At 33.5% G+C, this 22,658-nt stretch overlaps 1 protein-coding gene across 4 annotated transcripts in view; it reads left to right on the top strand.

Moving 5' to 3' along the window:
* Positions 1-415: 415 nt before the first annotated feature.
* Positions 416-22,658, top strand: part of LOC144443167 (uncharacterized) — a 66,804-nt gene continuing 44,561 nt past the window's right edge. For 3 of the 4 annotated variants that reach the window (XM_078132542.1, XM_078132540.1, XM_078132541.1), the window contains exons 1-8: positions 416-558; positions 937-1,073; positions 5,645-5,783; positions 6,096-6,353; positions 10,218-10,437; positions 11,415-11,488; positions 19,357-19,496; positions 21,243-21,367. In XM_078132542.1, the coding sequence (XP_077988668.1) occupies positions 433-558; positions 937-1,073; positions 5,645-5,783; positions 6,096-6,353; positions 10,218-10,437; positions 11,415-11,488; positions 19,357-19,496; positions 21,243-21,367 (1,219 nt within the window). In that variant the 5' untranslated portion in view covers positions 416-432. Of the gene's footprint in view, positions 559-936; positions 1,074-5,644; positions 5,784-6,095; positions 6,354-10,217; positions 10,438-11,414; positions 11,489-17,003; positions 17,078-19,356; positions 19,497-21,242; positions 21,368-22,658 lie in introns of those variants that run through there. The other variant, XM_078132543.1, reaches the window with a different exon arrangement.

Raw genomic sequence — 22,658 nt, 5'->3', positions numbered from 1 at the left:
TTGTGGCAAGAATGAAATAACCTGTACATGTTACAAAAATACACATTGATCCATGTGTACTCAGCTCAGTATGTCTCTATTCTAACAGGGTACAAAAGTAACTGTCCAACTTCAATATAAATTAATTCTTGTTTCCTTTCTCACTACAGGCATATACTACAAAATGCCCTGCTTGCTGGCCAAATATGTTTAATTGTTTTGAGAAAAATCAAACGGAAAGCCCCACCACCACCAAAGAAACCAACTGAACCCCCACCCCTTCCTCCAAGTCAAACATTGCAGCATACAACGCTGCAGCAGAAGCAGCAACAGAAGCAGCAGCAGCAGCAGCAGTTATTAATGAATAAAAAACAACACAGTAAGCAGCATAGTAAAAGGAACAATCAGAATGTTGCCCAGCATGGGGTCAGAAGAGAGCCAGAGGTCATCTCTATGGCAACCATACCAAGTTCAAATCTTCTCCACTCAGGATTGGTGGATATCCATGAAGGTCCAACTATACAAATACAAAGAAGTGATTCTATCTTATCAGTCATTCTACCTAGAGCATCTAAATGGGTAAGGTGTTTGTTTCTCTGTAGTCTCTTTGACCATAGTATAGAATTACATGAAACGGTGGTACCTGGAAGAGAGAATGTAAAGAGAGTGTAGGCATTGGGGGGGGGGGGGGGGGGGGGGGGGGTAATGTTTGCTTCATTTCAAGGGGTATATGTAGTACAGTATTCTACTTATTGAGGCTTGATAATTTGATAAATTGGTGATTTTAAAGTACAACAAATTGCAGTTTTACAGTTTAAACTTTCAGATACATGTACATGTATACAGAGGTGATTACAAGTTATGAAAATACCCTATGCCCACTCATATGTATTGCTTTGTTTTTATACAAAATGAAATTTAAAATATATTTATTGATATTTAATTTAATTTGTATAGAAACGACAAGTTATAAAGATGCATATGGCCAAAGGGAAAGATGGTCTGGGAATACAGATAACTGGTGGCAAGGGATCCAGGAAAGGAGATGTTGGAATATTCATATCCAAAATTGAACATGGAAAAGCAGCTCATAAGTAAGTCATTACAGAATTTCAGAATTAGAGCTCAAGATTAGCACATGGAGCCTGCAGATACTATTTTTTCCAGGCCTGGATGTCTCCGGGATAGCCTGTGGACTGACTGGGACAGCCTTGACAGTTCCACAGTGATGTGATATGGAGCGTGCAACATAGCCCTGTCACATAGTCCCAAACCTGACTGGATCTCTGTAGCATTTGTGTGATTGTGTGTATATGTCTGTATAAAAAGAAAATCACTAGGAGCAATTCCCAGCACAAAAAATTAAAAAAAAAAAAAGAATTCAAGCAATCAACAGTTTGTCACTTCTTAACTCAGATTACAAAATATGAAATTGGTAAAAATGAAATCTTTTAAATCTACAAGTTTAAAAAACAAACATTACAATTTTTATCTGTCCCCTGTACAAGTATTCATTTATGTATCCCCAGATACTACAATCTAGAAATTAATTCTACACAGTGTATTCAATTGGAATAGCACTGTAGGAAACAAATGAAAATTGTCAATGTTTATTTAACACTCTAGATAATACAATGTACATTAGCAACTGACAAGTGGTGTTCTTTGTTTCCTGCGTTTTACACGAAATATAAAAAAAAAATGATATTATACATCCTGCATGTAATAGGGTAATTTAGGTGAAAGTACCAATTATAACAGTGCTTTCATCTGATGTTCAATTTTAGAATAGATTGCCCTACCAGCATGTTGTCATTCTCATTGATAGAGTAAATTATTAAGCCACATCATCTAAACTTTTTGTTACATAGCAACATAGAATTACATTTTCATTTTTTTTATTGAATTTTTTTTATCAATTTTTTGAGACAATATTTTGGATGTATTGTATACAGTGTCAGTGTTTTGTGTTATCCATTAATTTACAGTTTCATTCATTCAATTCAAATTTGTTAAACAAAGTGTGAGGTGTGAAACTAATCGAAAATTCAAACTAATTCACACTGATTTGTGGAATAGAATATTGATCATTTGATTCTAGACTTTCGTTTTGTGATCATAAATTCTTTATTTCAATTTTTGGTGGATATGATTTTAAGGTGTTATAACATGTAAATGATTGGGAAAGATTGCATGGAAGTACAGTCAGAGCTTAAAGTTACTGGAAAATCAGGAATGGGAACAGAAATACTTTTTTATACTGCTTGGAATTATTCATTGATTACTAGTATATGTAACTACTGGCATATCAAAATGTGGAATGTTTTGGGGGGAATTTTTTGTTTAAAGTAATTTCCGGTATGAAATAAAACATACAATTTTAACTCTGTAAGATTTCATCACTCCTATCAAGTGACACCAAAGGAGGGATTCTGCTATCGTTTCAGAACACAATGATAAGCATGAAGTCAAAATCTGGTAAAAATACAATTTCTGTTAAAATCAACCATGATGATAAGAATTTGCATTTGCTAGGCGTACAATAGGTGTAACTTACCGATATTAACCCTCTAAATGAAAACACTACAAAGTAAATGATACAGTGAAATATGCAAATGAATTGGTGTGATTATTCAATAGATGAGGTTGTGGTACATAAGATTTATTTTGTATGGCCACTTCATATCAGAAAACAAGTTTTGTAGACAGGTACCATACATTCACATATCAGTGGTGTGGTGTATGGTGACAGGATAGGATCTCTAGCAGGTAGGCAAGCAGGTTTTCTACATTTGATAAAAAAAAAATTGGATCAGAATTTCTGAGCCAGACCATTTTTTTCTGCTAATACAAAGTAGATCAGTTTTGTAAACAGAAACTGATATTTTTGATTGCTTTTTGGTCAAAATTAAATAAGGTTTTCTCTGATGTAAAAACAAAATGTTTGAATATGAATGTGGTGAATGTTGAATTGTGTTATAGCTCTGGCAATATGTATTGATATAATGAAAACACTAACAAAGATACAATATGGTGGCTACATGTCTGTGTTTGCCAACAGAATCGGTTGAGAGGTTGGACAAAATCTGTTTATAAGGTGTAGAGTATGGTAGCAAATTTTGATAAAAAATCACCATTTTTCATTTTTTTTTACCTTGAAGAGGTTGAATGTAGTAATTTGCATCACAGGAGCAAGAGCTCGGAAATTTTCCCCACTGTGATACATGTTGTCATTTTCTGTTAAAACTGTAAAACTGAGAGTTAGATGGAATGCCTTTGTAGGTTGAGTTTGATATTTTTCATGCTGATGAATTTGCTTTCATTTTTTATTGAAATTACTAGAATTAAATCTTCTTTACTGTTCAAAAATGTTGATATCGTTGATATTGATGTAATGCAAGTGTCAAATCGTTTATTTTGCTTATAATTTCTATTGTGTGTAGTGTTACAAGGTTAATTCTGTTGTAAAAATATTTATGAAAACTGGATGCAAAAAGGTTTCCAAAATTTCTGACTAGCTTTCATGTGTTGCTTCAATGCATCATTACGTCAGCATATGTCAGAAAAGCAGTTTGTTTTGAAAAATGTGTTTAAGATTGAAACAATGTCAGAACTGACAAAAATGAAGAAATTTAATAGTGTAATGTCAGTCAGTAGTCAGATGAAAATAATGATGCATATTTTCTGTGATGTGTTGATATTCCTGTGGAAATGTTCAGCATTGAGACATAGAAGACAAAATGTGTCTCAGATTTTTGTGAGAAACTAAATAGTTGAAATGATAGGAATCTTTGTCACAAGAGTTTAACAAGAACATTCTGGGAAATTAGTCGAAAAAAAAAGCATGAACGCATAAATGGATTGATTTTTGATGCCAAGCTAACTTTTTGGGAAACATTCATTAAGATAGTGTTGTACAGCGATGCGCCACATTTAAATATATAAATACCCTCAAAGGAGTAAAAGAATAATTTTCACTCAAACGCAAAAATTAGTTGTTATGTGTTTTTTTTTTAATTTTCACTGATGGAAAAATAATAGCAGAAGAGAGTGAAATAAATTATTGTGAAAAAAAAAATGGAATTATTTATTTTTGATGTAATAATTCAAAACATTTTTGAAGGGAAAAATAAAGTGTATCACATGGTATTTTCAGTCACCAATGTTTACAATATATGTAAATCAACAATTGGTATCCAAGCATAATTAAAAACTACAAATTTTGTTTTTATTTATATAGATTATGAAATGAAAACATATTGTACTTCATTTCTTAGTTTGGAACAAATTGGAATCATAATATTCAATTTACGTTTGAAGAAAAAACTACGCTAAAATTTTCTTGATCTTTCAATTGATCTATTGCATTCAATGTAATTTTCTCATTACAAGCTTTGAGAATATTACGTTATTTGTCATATCAAGTCACAAATTGTCAATTATAGAAATTATTTTCAATGATTATATAATTTATCCATTATGGCATTCTATTGTCATCACAAGTATTATTAATTATACAATTTTATATTTACAATTCAACTTTAATTTCATTTATTGTAAAAATAAAGGGATCATCTAGAGTTTAACTAGATTTACTTTGAATTCACTCATAGTAGGAAGTCTATGCATATCAAGTAAGTTTTCATTTACACTAAAATTCTATCAATGTGATGAGAAAATAATATGTGTTCAAATATTTGCATATTTGAGTCATATTGGTCCAGTGTAACAATGTAAATAAGAAACTGAAAAGAAACAATTGACAACCAGATACTAGATCTATTTCGTTATCGATATTTTGAAAAAGAGCATTTTACATTTATAGATTTAATTAGAAAGTAATATAAGTCCTCAAATATTTGCATATTTCAGTCATTTTTAGTCCCGAGTGATAAAATAAATTATACAGAAAAACAACCAGATGCTAAATCTTATTTCATTGATACTGTTTGAAGAAAGAAATTTTCAATTAAAATGCAAAAGTGTTGCTACATTGATGGTATTTGTGAGAGAGATGATAGATGATGAGGTTTCCATAGCAACTATCAGTGATGAAGCATGCAACAATAGACTCTGGTATTGGTACCATAAAAGTATTTAATATCAACCATATGGAAGTATGCTAATCAGGAATTACAAAATAAAGTTTTAGTTTATATGACATAGAAAGAGAAAAACTAAATATTCTTTTGCTGAATTCTCTGGGGTTTTTTTTATGTTACCAGAGAATACAAAAGTGTTGTAATTTGTAATGAGTATGTGGTATTGTATAATGACAATAGTATCGGTATATACAGGTATCTCTATGTGTTGTCTATGTCTCTGTCTCTGTCTCTGTCTCAGTCTCTGTCTCTGTCTCTGTCTCTGTCTCTGTCTATGTCTGTCTATGTCTCTGTCTCTGTCTATGTCTCTGTCTCTGTCTCTGTCTCTGTCTCTGTCTCTGTCTCTGTCTCTGTCTCTGTCTCTGTCTCTGTCTCTGTCTTTGTGTGTGTGCATATGTGTATAGTATAGGGACACCTCACTCTGCCCAACCCCAACATTCATGATTGACCAGGTTCTTATACTCTGAAAGTATCTGATCTGTGTATTGTAGAACCCCTTTCATGATTGGCCATATTGTATGATTATTATCATAGCATATCTGATGTATGTCATCATATTACAGGGATGGTAGACTAAAGAAAGGTGATGAGTTGTTGATGATAAATGGACAGAGTCTGATTGGAGCCTCACATCAACATGCAAATGATGTGCTACGTAATACTGGCAGTTTGATACAATTGGTAGTGGCCACCAAGGTCAAGGTGAGAAATTAATACAAGACTTGTAAAACTATTATGAAATATTACAGTGAATAAAAGTGTCATATTGCTTAATTTGTGATGAGTTTCTCTTTAACTAAGACCATTGAAGTCAAGTACATACTGTATACTTCCTGACCTTGAAACTTTAACACTTGTGAATACTTTTTATTGTAAATAGATAGAAAATTACGTCAATGTTTTTCTCCATCAGGATTTATTCTAAGCTGTAGTTCTAAATGCTGATACTAATTTTCATTTGTCATGATTTTGAAATAAACCTGAGTGAAGACTTGTAAAAATTTTGATATTCAGGGACATCAGGATAGCATCCGGTCTCTCAGTTCATTCTCATCAAGAACTGGAAACACAGGACAGCTATGGAAAACCAGGATAGAGACAGTTGATGTATCGGAGATAGACTCAGTTGATGTATCAGACACAACTCTCAGATTAAGATCAAGCAGTGTTGATGATGATGATGATTATGATGATTACCATGACAACGATTACAGGCAAGATAGAGTTGGTGATGAGTATCCAAACAGGGAAGCTGACTTGGCACTTTCTAAGGTGAGCGTCTTGAATATTTCTAAATCTTTGTCTGTCTTGGTATTATTCTGAAGTTGTTCAAATATGTGGTTGGAGTTTGTCATCAAATAAAACTTGAAAATTATATTGAAGTTGACTGTAATCAGACTAGAGTGTGTAATGAGTAAAAGTCTACATTTTAAATACGATGTGGAATTTATTGTAAAAAAAAAGAAAAAACTTTGTAGAAAACATCCAAACTGATATTTTTATTGGTGTATGTCAGTGCTAAATGACACATTTGAGTATGCTTTGATATATTGTGTAATAAGTACTCATCATACAATATGTCAGAACATGTACAAATCAGCAGATTGTAAAGCTTAGCTTTGTCACCATCTGTATAAAAAGTTAGTTGTTTCATTTCATAAACAAATGGAACATATTTTTTCATTTGACCTTAGAGGGCGCTGTTTGCATAGCGTGCGTGGTGAATGAAAAACTTGTACAAACAGGTACAGATACATGTAATAAGGCCCTTGCGTGATGTGTGGTATGAATAGATACTGATCTAAATTTATCTGACATGATGCATATAATGTTGATTTGGATTCTGGGTATCCTGTCGAATTTAGTTGTCAGAATTAATATGATAATTCGAGGAATAAAGGTTATGCTGAGAATGTACAGGAAAAAAGTTGATTATTTCAAGAACAAACATAAAATATGTTACCATAGTGATCTACAGAGACAAAACAATGATATGGAAGTGTTTTTACATATGCAAAGTTTGATCTAAATGTGAATCTCAATATGGAAAGAGTGACCCTAAATTATAACAAAATTAACAAAGACTATTTCTGTCAACATATTATGTAAACCTGGGTTGTAGAAAAAATTGACATAATTTTTTTAATGATAATTTCAAATATTCAAGTATCGAATTGTAAAATTTGCTGTAATCAACATATGCAGATTTTGATGCGAACACACCCTGTAGTCTATTACCAGTTTATTTTAGTATGACAGTCAGGCCACACCAATATATGCATATTTAAATAGTGCTGGTATCCAGATTAATTAACATAACAGTATGGTGCCGTATTAACGCTGTTGTAACGAAGTATGGTTTGCGGGTGTACACTCAGGATGGTGGTTGGAATTTTGTTGTCTAGTTGATTTATTTGATGTTATTACATACAGGTAGATATTTTAATGATTTCATGTGACCTATAAATTCAAAATTTGGAGCTAGAAAAACAACAACATTTTTATTAGCACAACTGAACTTGTTCAGTAGTGCTATAGGGATCGCCCGGCGTCTGTCTGTCTGTGTGTGTGGATGTGTGTGTGTGTGTGTGTGTGTAAACAACTTAAAGTCAAAAACCGCTGAACCGATTGCCACGATATTTGGTGGGTCCATTACTTTGGGTGTCTAGTTGGGAAATTGTTCAAATCAAAATGATCGCATCACAGGTGTGTGATTTGGGTCAAAAAATGTGATTTTTGGTCAAAAAACTTAAACTCAGAAACTACTGGGGAGATTGGTGCGAAATTTGGTGGGAACATTCTTAAGGGGGTGTAAAGTAAGATTTGTTCATGACGGGATGATTCCATCAGTGATATGCAAATTAGGGCTAAAAATGTGTCTTTTTGGTTAAAAATCTTTAATTCTAAAACTACTGAGCAGATTGGGCTGAAATTTAATGGGAATGTATCTAGGGATGTATGGACGAAGAAATATTAAGCATACCATGATTCCATGAGTGATATGCAAATTAGGTGTAAAAATGTTCATTTTTGGTCAAAAACTTATATCTCAAAAAGTACTTGGTCAATTAGTCTGAAACTTGGCAAGATGTTTCTGAAACTGTTATTCTGCAGATTTTCTTAAAAACATTTTGACAAAATTGGCCCTAGCAACCATGACCACACCCTTTAGCAACAACCAAATGGCAGTATATTTTGGTCAAATAACAACATCATCTGGTAAGCAAGTGAGTAAACATTCAAAAAATGTATGCAAATACCCTAGCAACCATGACCACGCCCATAGCAACAGCCGAACGGTGGTGTATTTCACAAAGATAACAATAGGGTTTAATAGATAATTGAATAAACATCCAAAAAATGTATGTAAATTTGCATAGCAACAAGACCACGCCCATAACAACAGCCAAATAATCACGTATATTGCAAAGATAACAACAGGAATAGAAAGACAGATGAATAAACATTCAAAAAATGTATGCAAATACCCTAGTAACCATGACCACGCCCATAGCAACAGCCAAACGGTGGTGTATTTCACAAAGATAACAACAGGGTTTAATAGACAATTGAATAAACATTCAAAAAATGTATGTAAATTTTCCTAGCAACAAGACCACACCCATAGCAACATAGACTAGCATATGGATAAACATTTTTAAAAACTACAGTTGTGCTACAACGCCATTGGCGGTATTTTTTATTGAAGTGTGGGATTAATTTCACTTTTGTACATGTCAGAAACATATGTTCCCTAATTTGCATAATAATATGGAAGTTTGCATCTATTAACCTTTGACCTGAGAGTTTCCATGGAAGTCAATATTTGGATCATTTTATCAGCTTCCTTTATACAGACAAGATTGTAATGTCTTTATCACCCTTAACAATAGTTATATTTTATGGATAAATTTATTATATATATTTTGGGAAGACAAGATATTATATTAGTGGCAACTTCTAGAGTTTAGAATTTACATTAAAATCCTTAGTTTTAAAAAGTGTATCCAAAATTCATGGATAACAATCTGTTTACCATGGAAACAAAGTTTTGTACTTGTAATCTTGTACATTCAGCAAAAATTGAAGCTAAACCAATACATGCAGCAAGCCTACAGTATTTTGGGTTAAATGGTGAGTTCTTTGAACTGATTGGACTTTCAAATAATCTTTTATAAGAAGATAATGGAGAAATATAGTCAAAATATTAGATTAAGTTGGAGATGGGGGTTTAACTGTAAGTTGTGACCTTTGACCTCAAATTTTATGGCAAGACCTCGATGTATTGATTGGTCATGTGTAAATTAGAAATGGCAACAAATGGATGAAATGACTCTATTTAGTTGTTAGTGAACAGCAGGTGAATCTCATGCATACAGACAACTGAGAGAGGATTTGACAGATGATGGTAATTTGGTCAGGCAGTATTTCATCAGATATATATTTTTACCATCAAACTTATTTTACATCTGTACAGAGGTGCAATAGTTTGTTGATAGACTAAGTTAAGTATATATTGTAATGTATAGCATATGTAGAGACATAGTCATGACATAAGCAGTGTATTTACAACACTTTAGGAATTGACAGTTGTTCAAGGCTATCTATTATATTGACAATATTTCAAATTTCTAAATATAAACAATTGTATGCAAAGAATAGAATAATACTTGGTGAAAGTTGTTAATCTTTTAAACTTTGGAGGATTGAGAAGTCGACATCTAAAAGTGTAGTTCCAAATCCTAGCTCAGTTTGTACATGGTGTAAAAGTCTGTTCTTGCTTTGTTAGACCAACAACATATTGTAGTAGTACATGTATTTCTAAATCTACTACCGAATCAATTTATGCTAGGCTTTTACATTCATTCTGTTCTGGCAGACATGCATGCATGCACTTATTTACTTGCACCTTTTCAACGACACTGTGGCATGCACATTTAACACACACACACACACACACACACACACACACACACACACACACACACACACACACACACACACACACACACACACATACACACAAACACACAAACATGAACATGTACACCTAACACAGTAAAATTTTACTTTTTGTGAATTTTGAGTTCGTCATCAAGATCAGTGTAAGTAACTTTCTCAACATCTTTATTACAGAATGTCAAAATGTTTCATCTCAGTGAAAGTACAAGAACATCAAGTCGTTCTCCCAGTCCATCCTTCATCCAGGTTATATCCCTGGAGAAAGGATCTGGTGGTCGAGGCCTAGGATTTAGTATTGTTGGTGGGGAGGACTCCTACAGAGGAAAGATGGGTATCTTTGTCAAAACTATATTTACAGCAGGAGCAGCTGGTATGGATGGTAGACTCAAAGAAGGTGAGTAGTTTATCTATAATCATTGAGTAACAAAAACAATCATTGGCTAGATAGTTTTCTACATAAGCAGTCTTTTTTTGAGGAAATTTTAGTATTTTATATACATTGTACTTGTAGTGTTTTGTCTACTGTCTGAAATAAATTGCTGATTGAGGGAATATTGGAAATAAATGATTCATACAAAACACAGCCATTTCTAATTATTGACTTGTTATCTCTAGTAATGCTTGGCTGTTTTAGCATTTTAAATCCATATGGCGATACACGGATGTGTCCTATAAATTTTAGCATTTTTCATGAAATTTACCATGATTAATTTTACAAGGTCATCAGTAAATGGTATTGTTTATTTAAAAAAAATAAAAACACTGGTTTTATCAATAACTACCACACATGTAGTTGATCATTTATCATTTTATCATTTAAATATGTGCAAGGATACCTTTACTTTCATTTCCTAACTCTCATAGTTCACTGGGGTCATACTGCTACCAGTATTTTTTGCCGTGTATACCAACTATTCAAGAACAAGAAAGATAATACAGGCACTCCTCAATAGACAAAATTAAAATTGTTAGATTTACATTGTTACATAATGATACATTGTCATACCATGGGAACCTGATGAACTACAGAGTGTATTCACATCACTTTGTAGTTGTGTTGTCTGTATGTGCAGAGACTGACATGTACAAGGTTTCATAGTAAGTTATCAGTAGATTCAAATGCCACTCCCTCTATTCACAGCCAGCCTACCCCCACCCCTACCCCCACTACTATCCTACCACCCTCACTCACATCATCCACATCAGGATGGTATTTTAATGATTCTATTTCCCTAGCATCGTCCTAACATGAATCGCTAGTTACTATTGTCGGACAATTCAATTTTTATGTTACATTATCACATAATGTATTTGACATTTTAGTTTGTTAGTGACAATTCCTTATAATTTTTGTATCATTGTTTACTGCAGGAGATGAAATCTTAGAACTAAATGGAGTGTCACTGCAAGGATTTACACATCAACAGGCAATCAACAAGTTCAAGGTAAGAATCAGACGAAATTGAACAGATGATATACATTTTACTCTTTAATTTTCAGTCATTCTATAAATAGATATGATATTGTCCATCACAATAGAAATGAAAGTAAATTGATGACTCGTTGATAGGTACTTGATCTGCTTTTAAGTATGATAAATTATGAAAATGTTTTGAAATTATCAAGTATTCACTGTCATTCATAACAGCTGTGTATTCATTTATATACAATCATGTCTTTTTATGACTCTAATGACATACATACCAGGTACATGTAATGTGTTTTGTAGTGAAGTCGGCAGACACTTAAACAATTGAAGTATAAATATCTTTAAAAATAGTTTCCTGTTGAAAATTTGGCATATTTTAATTCAAGAAGTTTGGGGAATCTTTTGTAAATTTTATCCATTTACAACTGACTGTTATCTTGACACAGTTAGTGGTCTTACTTTGAGTACATGTTAAATGGCAAAGTTTCACTTACATCCAAAACAGACTAAAAGATTTAGTTTATACCTGCACTAGGTGAAATTGGGGTATTCAATGCACCTAAAAATGTAAAAGCTGTCAAAATTTCTTAGTATTACAGACTGAAGAGTTGAACAGAAAGATTAATCATTGCTTCCACGCCACTTACTATGGGTTGTAGGGAATGGTTACATAACACAGAAACAAATATGAATCTTGTAACTGAAAAACAGTTAGTTCCTGTAAGAAAAAACAACATCCCGGACATGATTTGTCATTAGAACTTCAAATACTGCTATCAGGGTGTAGTGTTGCAACATGTTTTCTGAGTAGTGAGTATTATGTAACTGTAAAGGGAATTCAAACAAATTTCTTATCATGATTATATCTGCTATGGATGATCCATCTCTAGAATAACTGCTGTCTATGCTCCTTTATAGCGCTTGCTAACAAATACGGACTGTGCACTAGCTATGATGAATCTTTTAGTCTACCTAAAGTCACTAGTTGTAACTTATAAACTGAGACATTCTTGCATTAAGCCACAGCACATTTTTCCACTGAATCAGATACAAAGCAAAATGAACCTCACTGAGGCGGGTTAATTACTGTAAGGTCTGGGATTTACAACAATGAAATGTAGCAGGATACATCATACTTCATGTCAAATCTAGAATTTTGAGTTCCCATATTTTCAAATGCTGGAGAAGTCTGTGTTAGTTTTTCTGACTTTTTGATTGAGTGAAAAATCATTGAAGTTTTGGTCATCAATCATCGGTAAATTCTTGTTATTTCCTTTGAAGTACTACTTAAGAATACATTGTCTGACAAGAAGGGGCTGGTCAAACACTATAAAAGAATGAAATACTAAAAGTAGGTCATTGGAAATCAGTTGAGTTTTTATCCAAATGTCAAAGTGTGTGTTTCTTAGTCTGTTCACTGTTTCTCAGCTTGTACTGACTTTACAACATCTGACATAGATTTACTAAAAACCATATATACTAATCTGTGTAACATAGTTTTGGATTTGAATACAGTTTGAATTTTGATGAAATAGAAAGTATACAGTGTCTTGTAAACATCATCCCCAGTGTAGATTGTATAATGTAGCACATGAAGTTTATACATTGTCAAGATTGAGACATATTTTTTTATCTAGTATATAAATCAATTAGATATAATAGTTGATTAATAGTTCTGGTATATAAATACATTCATAAATACTCATATGTAGTATCAAAGTCATGCTGCTGTCTGCCTTGTATATAAAATCACACTATGGCGTTGTTTCCATGACATCAATTTGTTTCTTGACTATCCAGATGTCCAGGATAATTTTCAGATTTGTACCCCCAAACATCATGTCATTGAATTATTGGTACATGTACCTGCAATAGAATTTTACCATATAGGTGTGTCATAAAAATAATGTATATTCAATTTTGTGGTCGACACCCTAACTTCTGCTCCATGGAATGCACATTTATTACTGTAGGTATGTACTATAGGTAGCTAAAGTCTTATTGTTCTTTTTAATTCTCTTGTGAAGTGAGATGAAATACAAATGTACAGGTGCTAAGAAATAGTTTTCCTAAGTGCAATGCTCTTGGCAATCCAAGTGAGTTTTCCTAAGCACAGTGCTCTTCACTATGCAAGTGATGATTTTAACTAATATAACGGTATTGTAAGTCATTTTTCATGTCAAATAAAACTAATGCATCAAAAAGTGTAGACTTTACTGCACTCCTTTATGAAATATACCTGTAGTACAGTGAACAGATCACTGCCATATGTGTCTTGCATGCTAGGTTAATATGACAACTTTAATGAAAAAAATAACAAGAAAATGACAAAAAATTGACAAAAAGGTGCTGTTTGAAAATTTTAATCAAACAAGGTGTTGTGATGTACAGGGTGAGACTTATAAAATAAAATAAAATAAAAATAGACAAAGATATGATTTTAAAAAATTGTTTTAATCAAACAAGATTCTGTGATGTACAGGATAAAACTTGTCTGAAATAAGATACCTTGTGGTATTTACAACAAGTTTTAACTCAGGTAGCAGAAGGTAGACATGTGAAGTAGAAAAATAAATAGTTACAGAATTATGTAATCATTGAAGTAGATGTACAGTTGTTAAAACTTATCTATTGTCAGTAACCTTAAAATGTAATCTGACAAAGACCATCATTTGGATGCCCTGTATAGTTTCTTATCTCGCACCAAAATAAATAAGATTGCAGTATCAAATAAAATGCTTCTGGATTGGATAAACTGAGGAGTTAGATTTGTTTTATGAATATGAAGATTTAGTATTATCAACAATGAGGTATATAAGAATACTATTAGTAATTGTGTGTGTGTGTGTGTGTGTGTGTGTGTGTGTGTATCTGTCTGTCTGTCTGTCTGTCTGTCTGTCTTTCTGTCTATATGTATGTATGTATGTATGTATGTATGTATGTATGTATGTATATGTATATGTATGTGTGTGTATGTGTATGTGTATGTGTATGTATGTATGTATGTATGTATGTATGTATGTATGTATATATGTATGTGTGTATTTATGTATGTATGTATGCATGTATGCATGAGTGCGTACATGCATGCATATATGCACACATGCATGCACACATGCATGCACATACATATGTGTGCATCTGTATATACATGTGTGCAACTGCATATGTACTCATATGTGTTTGTACATTTGTATGCCTATATGTATGTGTGTGTATGGATAATTGTGATGTGAGGTATTAAAAGCTTAGTCTCAGAATGAAGTCACCTACTTCCCAAGAGGTACACATGTACTTTGTATCAAAGACAACCATGATAACAATCAATGGTATTAGTGAGACTAGATGTGAAAGTTGAAAACTCTATTCATTGTGTCTGGAGAACAAAACTGCTCTGTTTTGTTTTGTTTTCTGTGGCACCATTGTACTTGGTAGATAAAAATTGCTTACAAGGTAGTATAAATTGTAAGCCATGATATACAATGTACGGATACAAGACACGATAACAATAGTTGCATTATTGCCAATCATGGCATAGTGGTCCTTAAGACTGTCAACCACAATACAAGCATTTAACAGAAACCAGCTACCGTGTCCGCAGCAAGTAGTTATCGCTTCTAGTTTCTATTGTAAAGTATCTAGTTTTGGATGGTTAGGGCTGTGGTATGCAGAGAGATATAATCTAGTGAAGGTAAAATTCCATCATCTGTGTACTGGCAAGAAGTGTATGTGATATGACGTTGGTTCATACCTGGCAACAACTTTTAAAATGACTGTAGTTATCACTGTTTTAGAATCATTTTGTGTCAAAATATTGATTTTGTGGCTATAAAGGTGATGATATAACTCATAAATCAAGTTGGTAAGTAAACAAAGAAACTTTTTTTATTATTGTGTGTAATTACAAATGGTATATCAAGTTACGACAAAAAAAGTGATTTATTTACTTTTTAAATTCATTTATAACTTTTTAGTTGCTAACTATGAAGTATGCCATAAATGTCGTAAGTGTGATTTAACTGAAATGTTTAAAAAAACCATGCTTTAGTGTGAAAGTGGTGCAAGTTACAAATTCCCTTTAATTGGTCTGAAGGTAATGATAAAAAAAATAACACCTGTTACATGTAATATGAATAATTATAATCCAGAATTCTGTAAAAAAAAAGTTGGCTTATATGTATATTTTTCAATCAGTTACCTTTCTGTTGGATTCACTTTAGGTCTTGAAACTAGTCAGAAATTCCAGTCATTTTTGTACTCAATTTGTATACCCCGAAATAGACTGGACCTAAAGTACCATACGTGCCTGCTACAAGGTGATTCACCATGAAATTTTTTTTAGAATTTTTCTTTTTTCCATTGATATTAAATAAATTTGTATAAAACTTCTGTCACCACTATATGCTACCATTTGTTGGAATACAAACATTTTTTTCAAAACAAATGCAAATCAAAAATCCTCCATAAATGTCATCCAGTATGGCTTAATACTCCTGAGATTTGTATATCTGTCTTGACAATGTTGTTCTGTCCAGCCAGAGTGTTGAAGGCGCCTTAGCTAGGATGTCCAGTCAGTGAGTTGTGTCAGATAATCAAGTCACCTTGGCTAGCTAGTATGTTCAGTGAGTTGTACCAGATAACCAAGTCTCTCAACTCTAAAGGTCATGGGTAGTTCTACCATTATCATGTTGTTGAGTTTTAACCAAACAAACATAGTTCTAATAATGAAGTGTGACACCAAGCTGACATTGAGTGTACACACATAGTAGTGACATTTGTCCTCTTTTGACATGACATAACTATTGTATACCCTGGTATGTAGTTCAGTGTCAAAAACACCCATCACTGAATATCAACTTGTTCTATTGGAATGATTCCTTTATTTTTGTATGTTTTCAGCTCAAAATAGAGGTAGTTTACGACTAATCATTTCCCTTTCGCTTTTTTCAACCTCTCTGAGTTTATTGGCCGTCTGCCAAAAACTGTGACATATACAACTGTTGTACGGCCACAAATTAACAATGCTAGTACCTCTCATATGTAAATGACATAGAAAAATAGTATACAAGTACACTCATGATAAATTAGATAAACAGGTTATTTGTGTTTTTGAAAAAAAAGAAAGAAGAAAATTGTCATTTCTGACTATAAGCTGGAAATATATGTAAATAACTGTCAAGAAAGAGAAGAGAAATGAACCTTTTATATTGTTTGTAAGAACCATCAACCAATCTCAGCAATTCATTGAACTTCTTGACCTTTGAACTTGCATGACCTTTCACCCCTCTTAATCTTTATTTGGGCATGGAGGCATTGGAAAGCCAGTTTACACTCCCAATAAAGTTTTCAAAAGGTAGATGATTCATGTGACAATATTGAGACAATAATGTGAACACAGTGGTTGGCTCTCAACACCCAGGCGTACAAACTGTAGACCTGGATTGGTTGATGTGGTTACGTTGGAATGTGCATAGTAAATTTGGTTGTGTCAGGGGAAGAGGTGATCAGCAAGTACAGTAGGTGAGTGGGTGGGTGGTAGTGGAGGTTTAGCTTATAACAGTGTTGGCAACACACATGGCGTCCTTATGATAGAAACCACAAACAGGTAACTGATAATTTTATCTCAAATGATTTGTTAGAATAACTGTTGCTGACATCTCTTAAAACCTGCACTGAAACAGAAATTGAGTTGAATGCCCATATCTTTCACAAAACTTATGTACCGGTAGTTCTTCAAACCGAGAATGAGTCACCGATACACATAGTGGTTGATATATTTACAACCATTGATAGATTTATCACTAAATGTGTATTATTTGATATGATAGTTTATGAGTTGTGATTGACAGACATTGTGACTTATCTCGCGGTTTTGTCGGTGACTTTGTTGAATGTTATTTTCAGCCGTATTTGACCTCCTCGTACAAACGTTTGTTAATTGTGACTTGTTTGTTGACTGTACAAAGCTAAGATCAGTGTCAAAGCTGGGTATGAATGACATGTATTGTTTTCAATCATTGTGTGTACGGTAAATCTTCTATACAACCACGTGCTACAGCAATCAAACACTAATCCCAAATACATCAAAGTTTTTTAGTATTATTTCAGATATTGATAAGAAAGCATAGAAGGCAGATATGGAAAGAGAACATTTGAAAATTTCTCAAATTTCTTACAGATTCATATATAATTATATTTTACATAATTTTGGTGGTCATTTAAGGACAAGAAAAATTTAGTCTCACCTACTTACCAATGTTAGCAATAGAATTTTGAAAAACTTAGTTTCACCTACTTACCAATGTTAGCAATGGAATTTTGGACAAATTTCCTTTATAGAAAAGCGTGTTTATGGGTTTTAAAAATGCTACGAACAAGGATATTTTAAGGTGGAATGTTAGTGTAACTATGGCAACAAGGCTCGGTTCATTGATAATCTATATTTTTTTCTGTATTTCTTTGCTGTGAAGAAAGCTGTTGTAGAAACCATAGTTTCTTTACATTGAGACTGTATAGTCTATTATATTACAGGTGTTATTTTCAGTGACATACCGCCCATATTATATTTCTCTGAAGGTCAACTTCATTTTCCAAGTTTGTCCGCCACAAAGTCAAAAAAGAGTAAAGAAATAAAGGAACCTTATCCTTTAAGTTAAAGCTTCAGGTATTGGCAGCCATTTTGTTTGGAATTTAGCCAAAACAGGTTAAAAATAAGCTAAGAATAACACGCTAGTAACGGAGTCATTTTGTTTGCAAATGATATGAAGCTATCAGTGTCTATTTCAACTGCATGTATGTTTCCAGCCAATTAATCAATTTTACCCATTGTCAGAATAATTTAATTTTACAATATTTTTGAATAATTTGTTTAACCATTTTTCATGCCTACTGATTTTGTGAATGGCAAATTAGAAGAATTATTTGAACACACAGTACATTGTTGATGTGTGTGTGTGTGTATGTGTGTGTGTGCATATGTGTGTGCACATATGTACATGTGTGTATATGTGCATGTGTATGCATATGTACAAGTGCATGTGCATGTGTGTGTGATCTTTCTCATTCTGTCTGTCTCTGTCTCTATCTCTATCTCTATCTCAGTCTCTGTCTCTGTCTCTGTCTCTCTCCATCTCTGTCTTTGTCTTTGACTATGCCGTTGTCTGTAAATATGTATGTATTTCTGTCAAACCCTGTCTCTCTGTCACTCTATTCTGTGAGGATGTGAACTCTATATGTCTTGGTTCATCCATTATACCTGTGTACTTTATTGTTAAGAGGACATGTTTTAGCAGGACAAGATTGCATCACAGTGTGAACAGCTTTGTGACTTTGTAAACAATATACAGCCGTAGCTGGGTAGGCCATACCTTGTATTGAAGGCAGAACAAGAGAAGAAGAAACTTAATAGTACAAGTATTTCAGTGTTCATGTCACTGATACCTAAGTTCAATAGAAAGTTCTCAAATACAATACTCAACAAAAAATGTAGAATGTTTTAGTTGGCTCCAAAACAGGCAAATGAAAGAATGTATGACATTGGAACAGTGACAGTCACATACAGGGACTTTTTTTAAAAAGCTGTTAGTATTGACGTGTGGTTAATTTCCAATAAGCAGGTACAAGTGATAAGTGTATGGTAGTTAATATTGCATTAACATCATATACTTGTCAATTGATTCTGAACCATTCAAAATATTGATATAATGGTAAGTTTGCCTAAATACATATACTACATAGTCATTTAGTTGGTGTTGTTTGGTTGACACAAATTCCAGTTATCCAAAGGGCAGATTTTTTGCAGTAGATGTCTTTTCACAATTTACTGTACAAGAGTGAATTAAATTATATTTATGTTCGCATTAATTCATTTATTATTCTCCTCAGCAAACCAAAAAGGGAATTGTGACATTGACTGTTAAAAGTCGCCAGACACCAGTCCACACTCCTGGACAAAGCCCAAGACAATCACCAGTAGGAACACCGAGACACATACCCACAGGTTCACCGAGACATTCCGTTGCCAGGTAAGACAAATATATTGAAGCTTGTAGGGTAGAAATAGAGGTGAGGGAGTAGGGGGAGGGTAGGAAATGGGAGGCGAAGGAATAGGGGGAGGGTAGGAAATGGGAGGTGAGGGAGTAGGGGGATGGTGGTAAAGGTGAGGCTAGGGAGTAGGGGAAGATAGGAAAGTGGAGATGAGGGAGTAGGGAGGTAGGAAATTGGGAGGTGAGGGAATAGTGGGAGGGTAAGAAATGGGAGGTGAGGGAGTAGGGGATGGTGGTAAAGGTGAGGCTAGGGAGTAGAGGAAGATAGGAAAGTGGAGATGAGGGAGTAGGGAGGTAGGAAATGGGAGGCAAGGGAATAGTGGGAGGGTATGAAAGGGGAGGTGAGGGAGTAGAGGAGAGTAGGAAATGGGAGGCGAGGGAGTAGAGAGGGTAAGAAATAGGTGAGGGAGTACTTGGAAAGAAGAAATGTCAAAAAAAGTAAAGCCTCTATTTCTATTATATGTAGACCAGAAAATTCTTGTAGTTGATTTTTGAACCATTTTACATTCAATGTCAAGAGCTTTGACACATCCCTAGAAACCTCCCGCTGAGTTAAGTGTTAATATTCGTCACCAATGAAGTATGAAGTGAACACGCAGCATACATGTGTTTGTCTTTGAGTAGTAGCCTGTACTTGAATACAGTGGAATGTTACCTTAGTGGTACAGCTATGAGAGGTGAAACTCTTCCAACATTGATATGCAAATCTTACATTGTTATGCAAATTTCAACATTCAACAAAAGTAATGCTTTTTCTTCAGGCATTTTTAGTGCTACAGAACGATTTCACAAAGTTGTATTGTTTGCGGTTTCATTATTCTCAAACCTCAATAGTGTTCTTTCATACCAAGATGCCTGTAAATCACCCTTTTTTAAAAATTTAAAACCTTGTGCCAAGCATTTGTGTGTATTTTGTATACATGTATATGCAATATTTATATATATATATATGTATGTATGTATGTATGTATGTATGTATGTATGTATGTATGTATGTATGTATACATATTTTATGATTTTATAGTGTATGTGTTTATTCTGTATATCTTAAGATGGAATTATTTAAATCCATAAATAGGTAAAGAGATTGCATTAAAAAAAAGTTTGCAAATATGTGATGTTGTGAAGGAATGATGTATGTGAAAGGTGATAATCCTAAAATGATCTCTGCACGCATCAAGCAGACTGCCGAGAGAGAGAGAGAGAGAGAGAGAGAGAGAGAGAGAGAGAGAGAGAGAGAGAGAGAGAGAGAGAGAGAGAGAGAGAGAGAGAGAGAGAGAGAGAGAGAGAGAGAGAGAGAGAGAGAGAGAGAGAGAGAGAGAGAGAGAGGGGGGGGGGGGAGGGAGGGAAAGAGAGAAGAAAACAAATACGATGTAATAAATATGCAGTGGTGAAATAGTTGATGTCAGGAGTCAGTACATCAATTAAGTGATCGAGGCTTGGCTGCAGCGCTGACACACAAACTTATATCTCTAGTCTGCTTCAAATCGACATTAGCCTTTAAGTTTGAAAAAAACCTCCCTAAAAATCACCAGAACCAATTCATGCATACTGTTTATCTTAGTATACTAACAATTTAGGAGATGTCTTCTCTCAAATTCTAAAGATTTTGGATTTGTGCCAGCTGACATGCTATTATCCTAAAACATGCTATTACACCTACAACTTGTTGACACATTCACATTTGCATATGATTTGCATATGATTTACATATATAATTTGCAGATCAACAGATATAACAATAGGAGTCGACATGTCTGGACCACAACATCCAGTGACGGAAGTAACATCAACTCTACTAGATCCACAAACAAGGCAGGAAAAAATTCAAGATATCATACTTATCAAAGGTACGTGACAAGAGTATTTAGCTTAGTAAGGAGAGTGAAATAAGGTGTATGATTTACAGCAGTGTGGAAATAATTTAAATCAAATTAGAATCAGATCTAAATCAGTGATATGTTAAAGTCAACCTAATGACTCCTAAGAACCAGTTGGCTAAGATTAGAATATATTGCTATGGTATATATGTGTTTTTGTCCCAGTACAAAAACCACAAAAAGGTTAAATATCTTTTCGTCAGCCCAAACTGACTGTGTAGTATTATTAGATACTCATAATACCTTACCTTCAAACATAAGAATAGCAGTCTGTACTGTTTGTGACATTTAAGGTCATAGTTCATCCTTATCTCATAAAGTATTGTTTTGACCTAAACACAAAGTCTTAAGGACATTTACTGGGTGTAGCTGTCTATTCTACCTTGAAGCTATTGATAGATTTTATGATTGTTATTTGATAGTCTTTCCATTGGATTCAAAACTATTGTTCAGTATGGGAAGGATTCCAACTATATATTTGTACATCCAGTTAAAAATCTGGGATTTTGACCTCATGTAAACTTCCATCTGTAAAATATTCAAGTTATAAAATATTAAGTCATTCAAGTTCAAGTCCAAGGATACAGCTTTGAGTTGTTAGATTTGTTATGGCCTATTACGTATTACACCAGAGAATGGGTATTTTGATATACCTTCGTTTCTTGTAGAATTGTTCCTATTTTGGTAGCCAACGTTTTGTATGCAATCAAAACTTGTACTTTAGTAACACAATTCATAACACAGTACTCAACATTGACGAACAGATGAGAATTGAAATAAATACTGATTGAAAGAAAATGGGAGATTTGTGTGTTTTATTTGATATATTTATAATGATAATAAAAACTGATTTCTTAGTTTGGTGTTTACCATGTCGTCATATTTTCTGTATTGATATTTACAATCATGAATTTTTGTTAGCTCCGCTGTCAGCGAAAGCTGAAAGCGTAGCTTTAGGTATAGGTGGGTATTGAGGTATAGAGAGTAGAGTGAATCATAGGTGTCCGTCAAACTTTTATATTTTTACTATCTACTCCATAAGTGACAGTCGGAATTCTTCGATATTTGGTGTGCATGTTCCCTGGGGGGAGGCTATTCAGATTTGTTCATGCCAAGTTGATCTGTGCCATTTTCAATTTTTTATGATTTTTTTTCATAAAATGTCATTTTCATCAACTCCTTGAAAACCTCTTATTAGATTGCTTTGATATCTGGCGTGTTGATGCGCAGGGGGTAGCTTACTCAGATTTGTTAATTTCAA

The sequence above is a fragment of the Glandiceps talaboti genome, chromosome 12, assembly GCF_964340395.1.
Source record: "Glandiceps talaboti chromosome 12, keGlaTala1.1, whole genome shotgun sequence".
NCBI classification, from domain to species: domain Eukaryota; kingdom Metazoa; phylum Hemichordata; class Enteropneusta; family Spengelidae; genus Glandiceps; species Glandiceps talaboti.
Note: the sequence above shows the minus strand (reverse complement) of the source record. Positions and strands in the feature narration are given on the sequence as shown.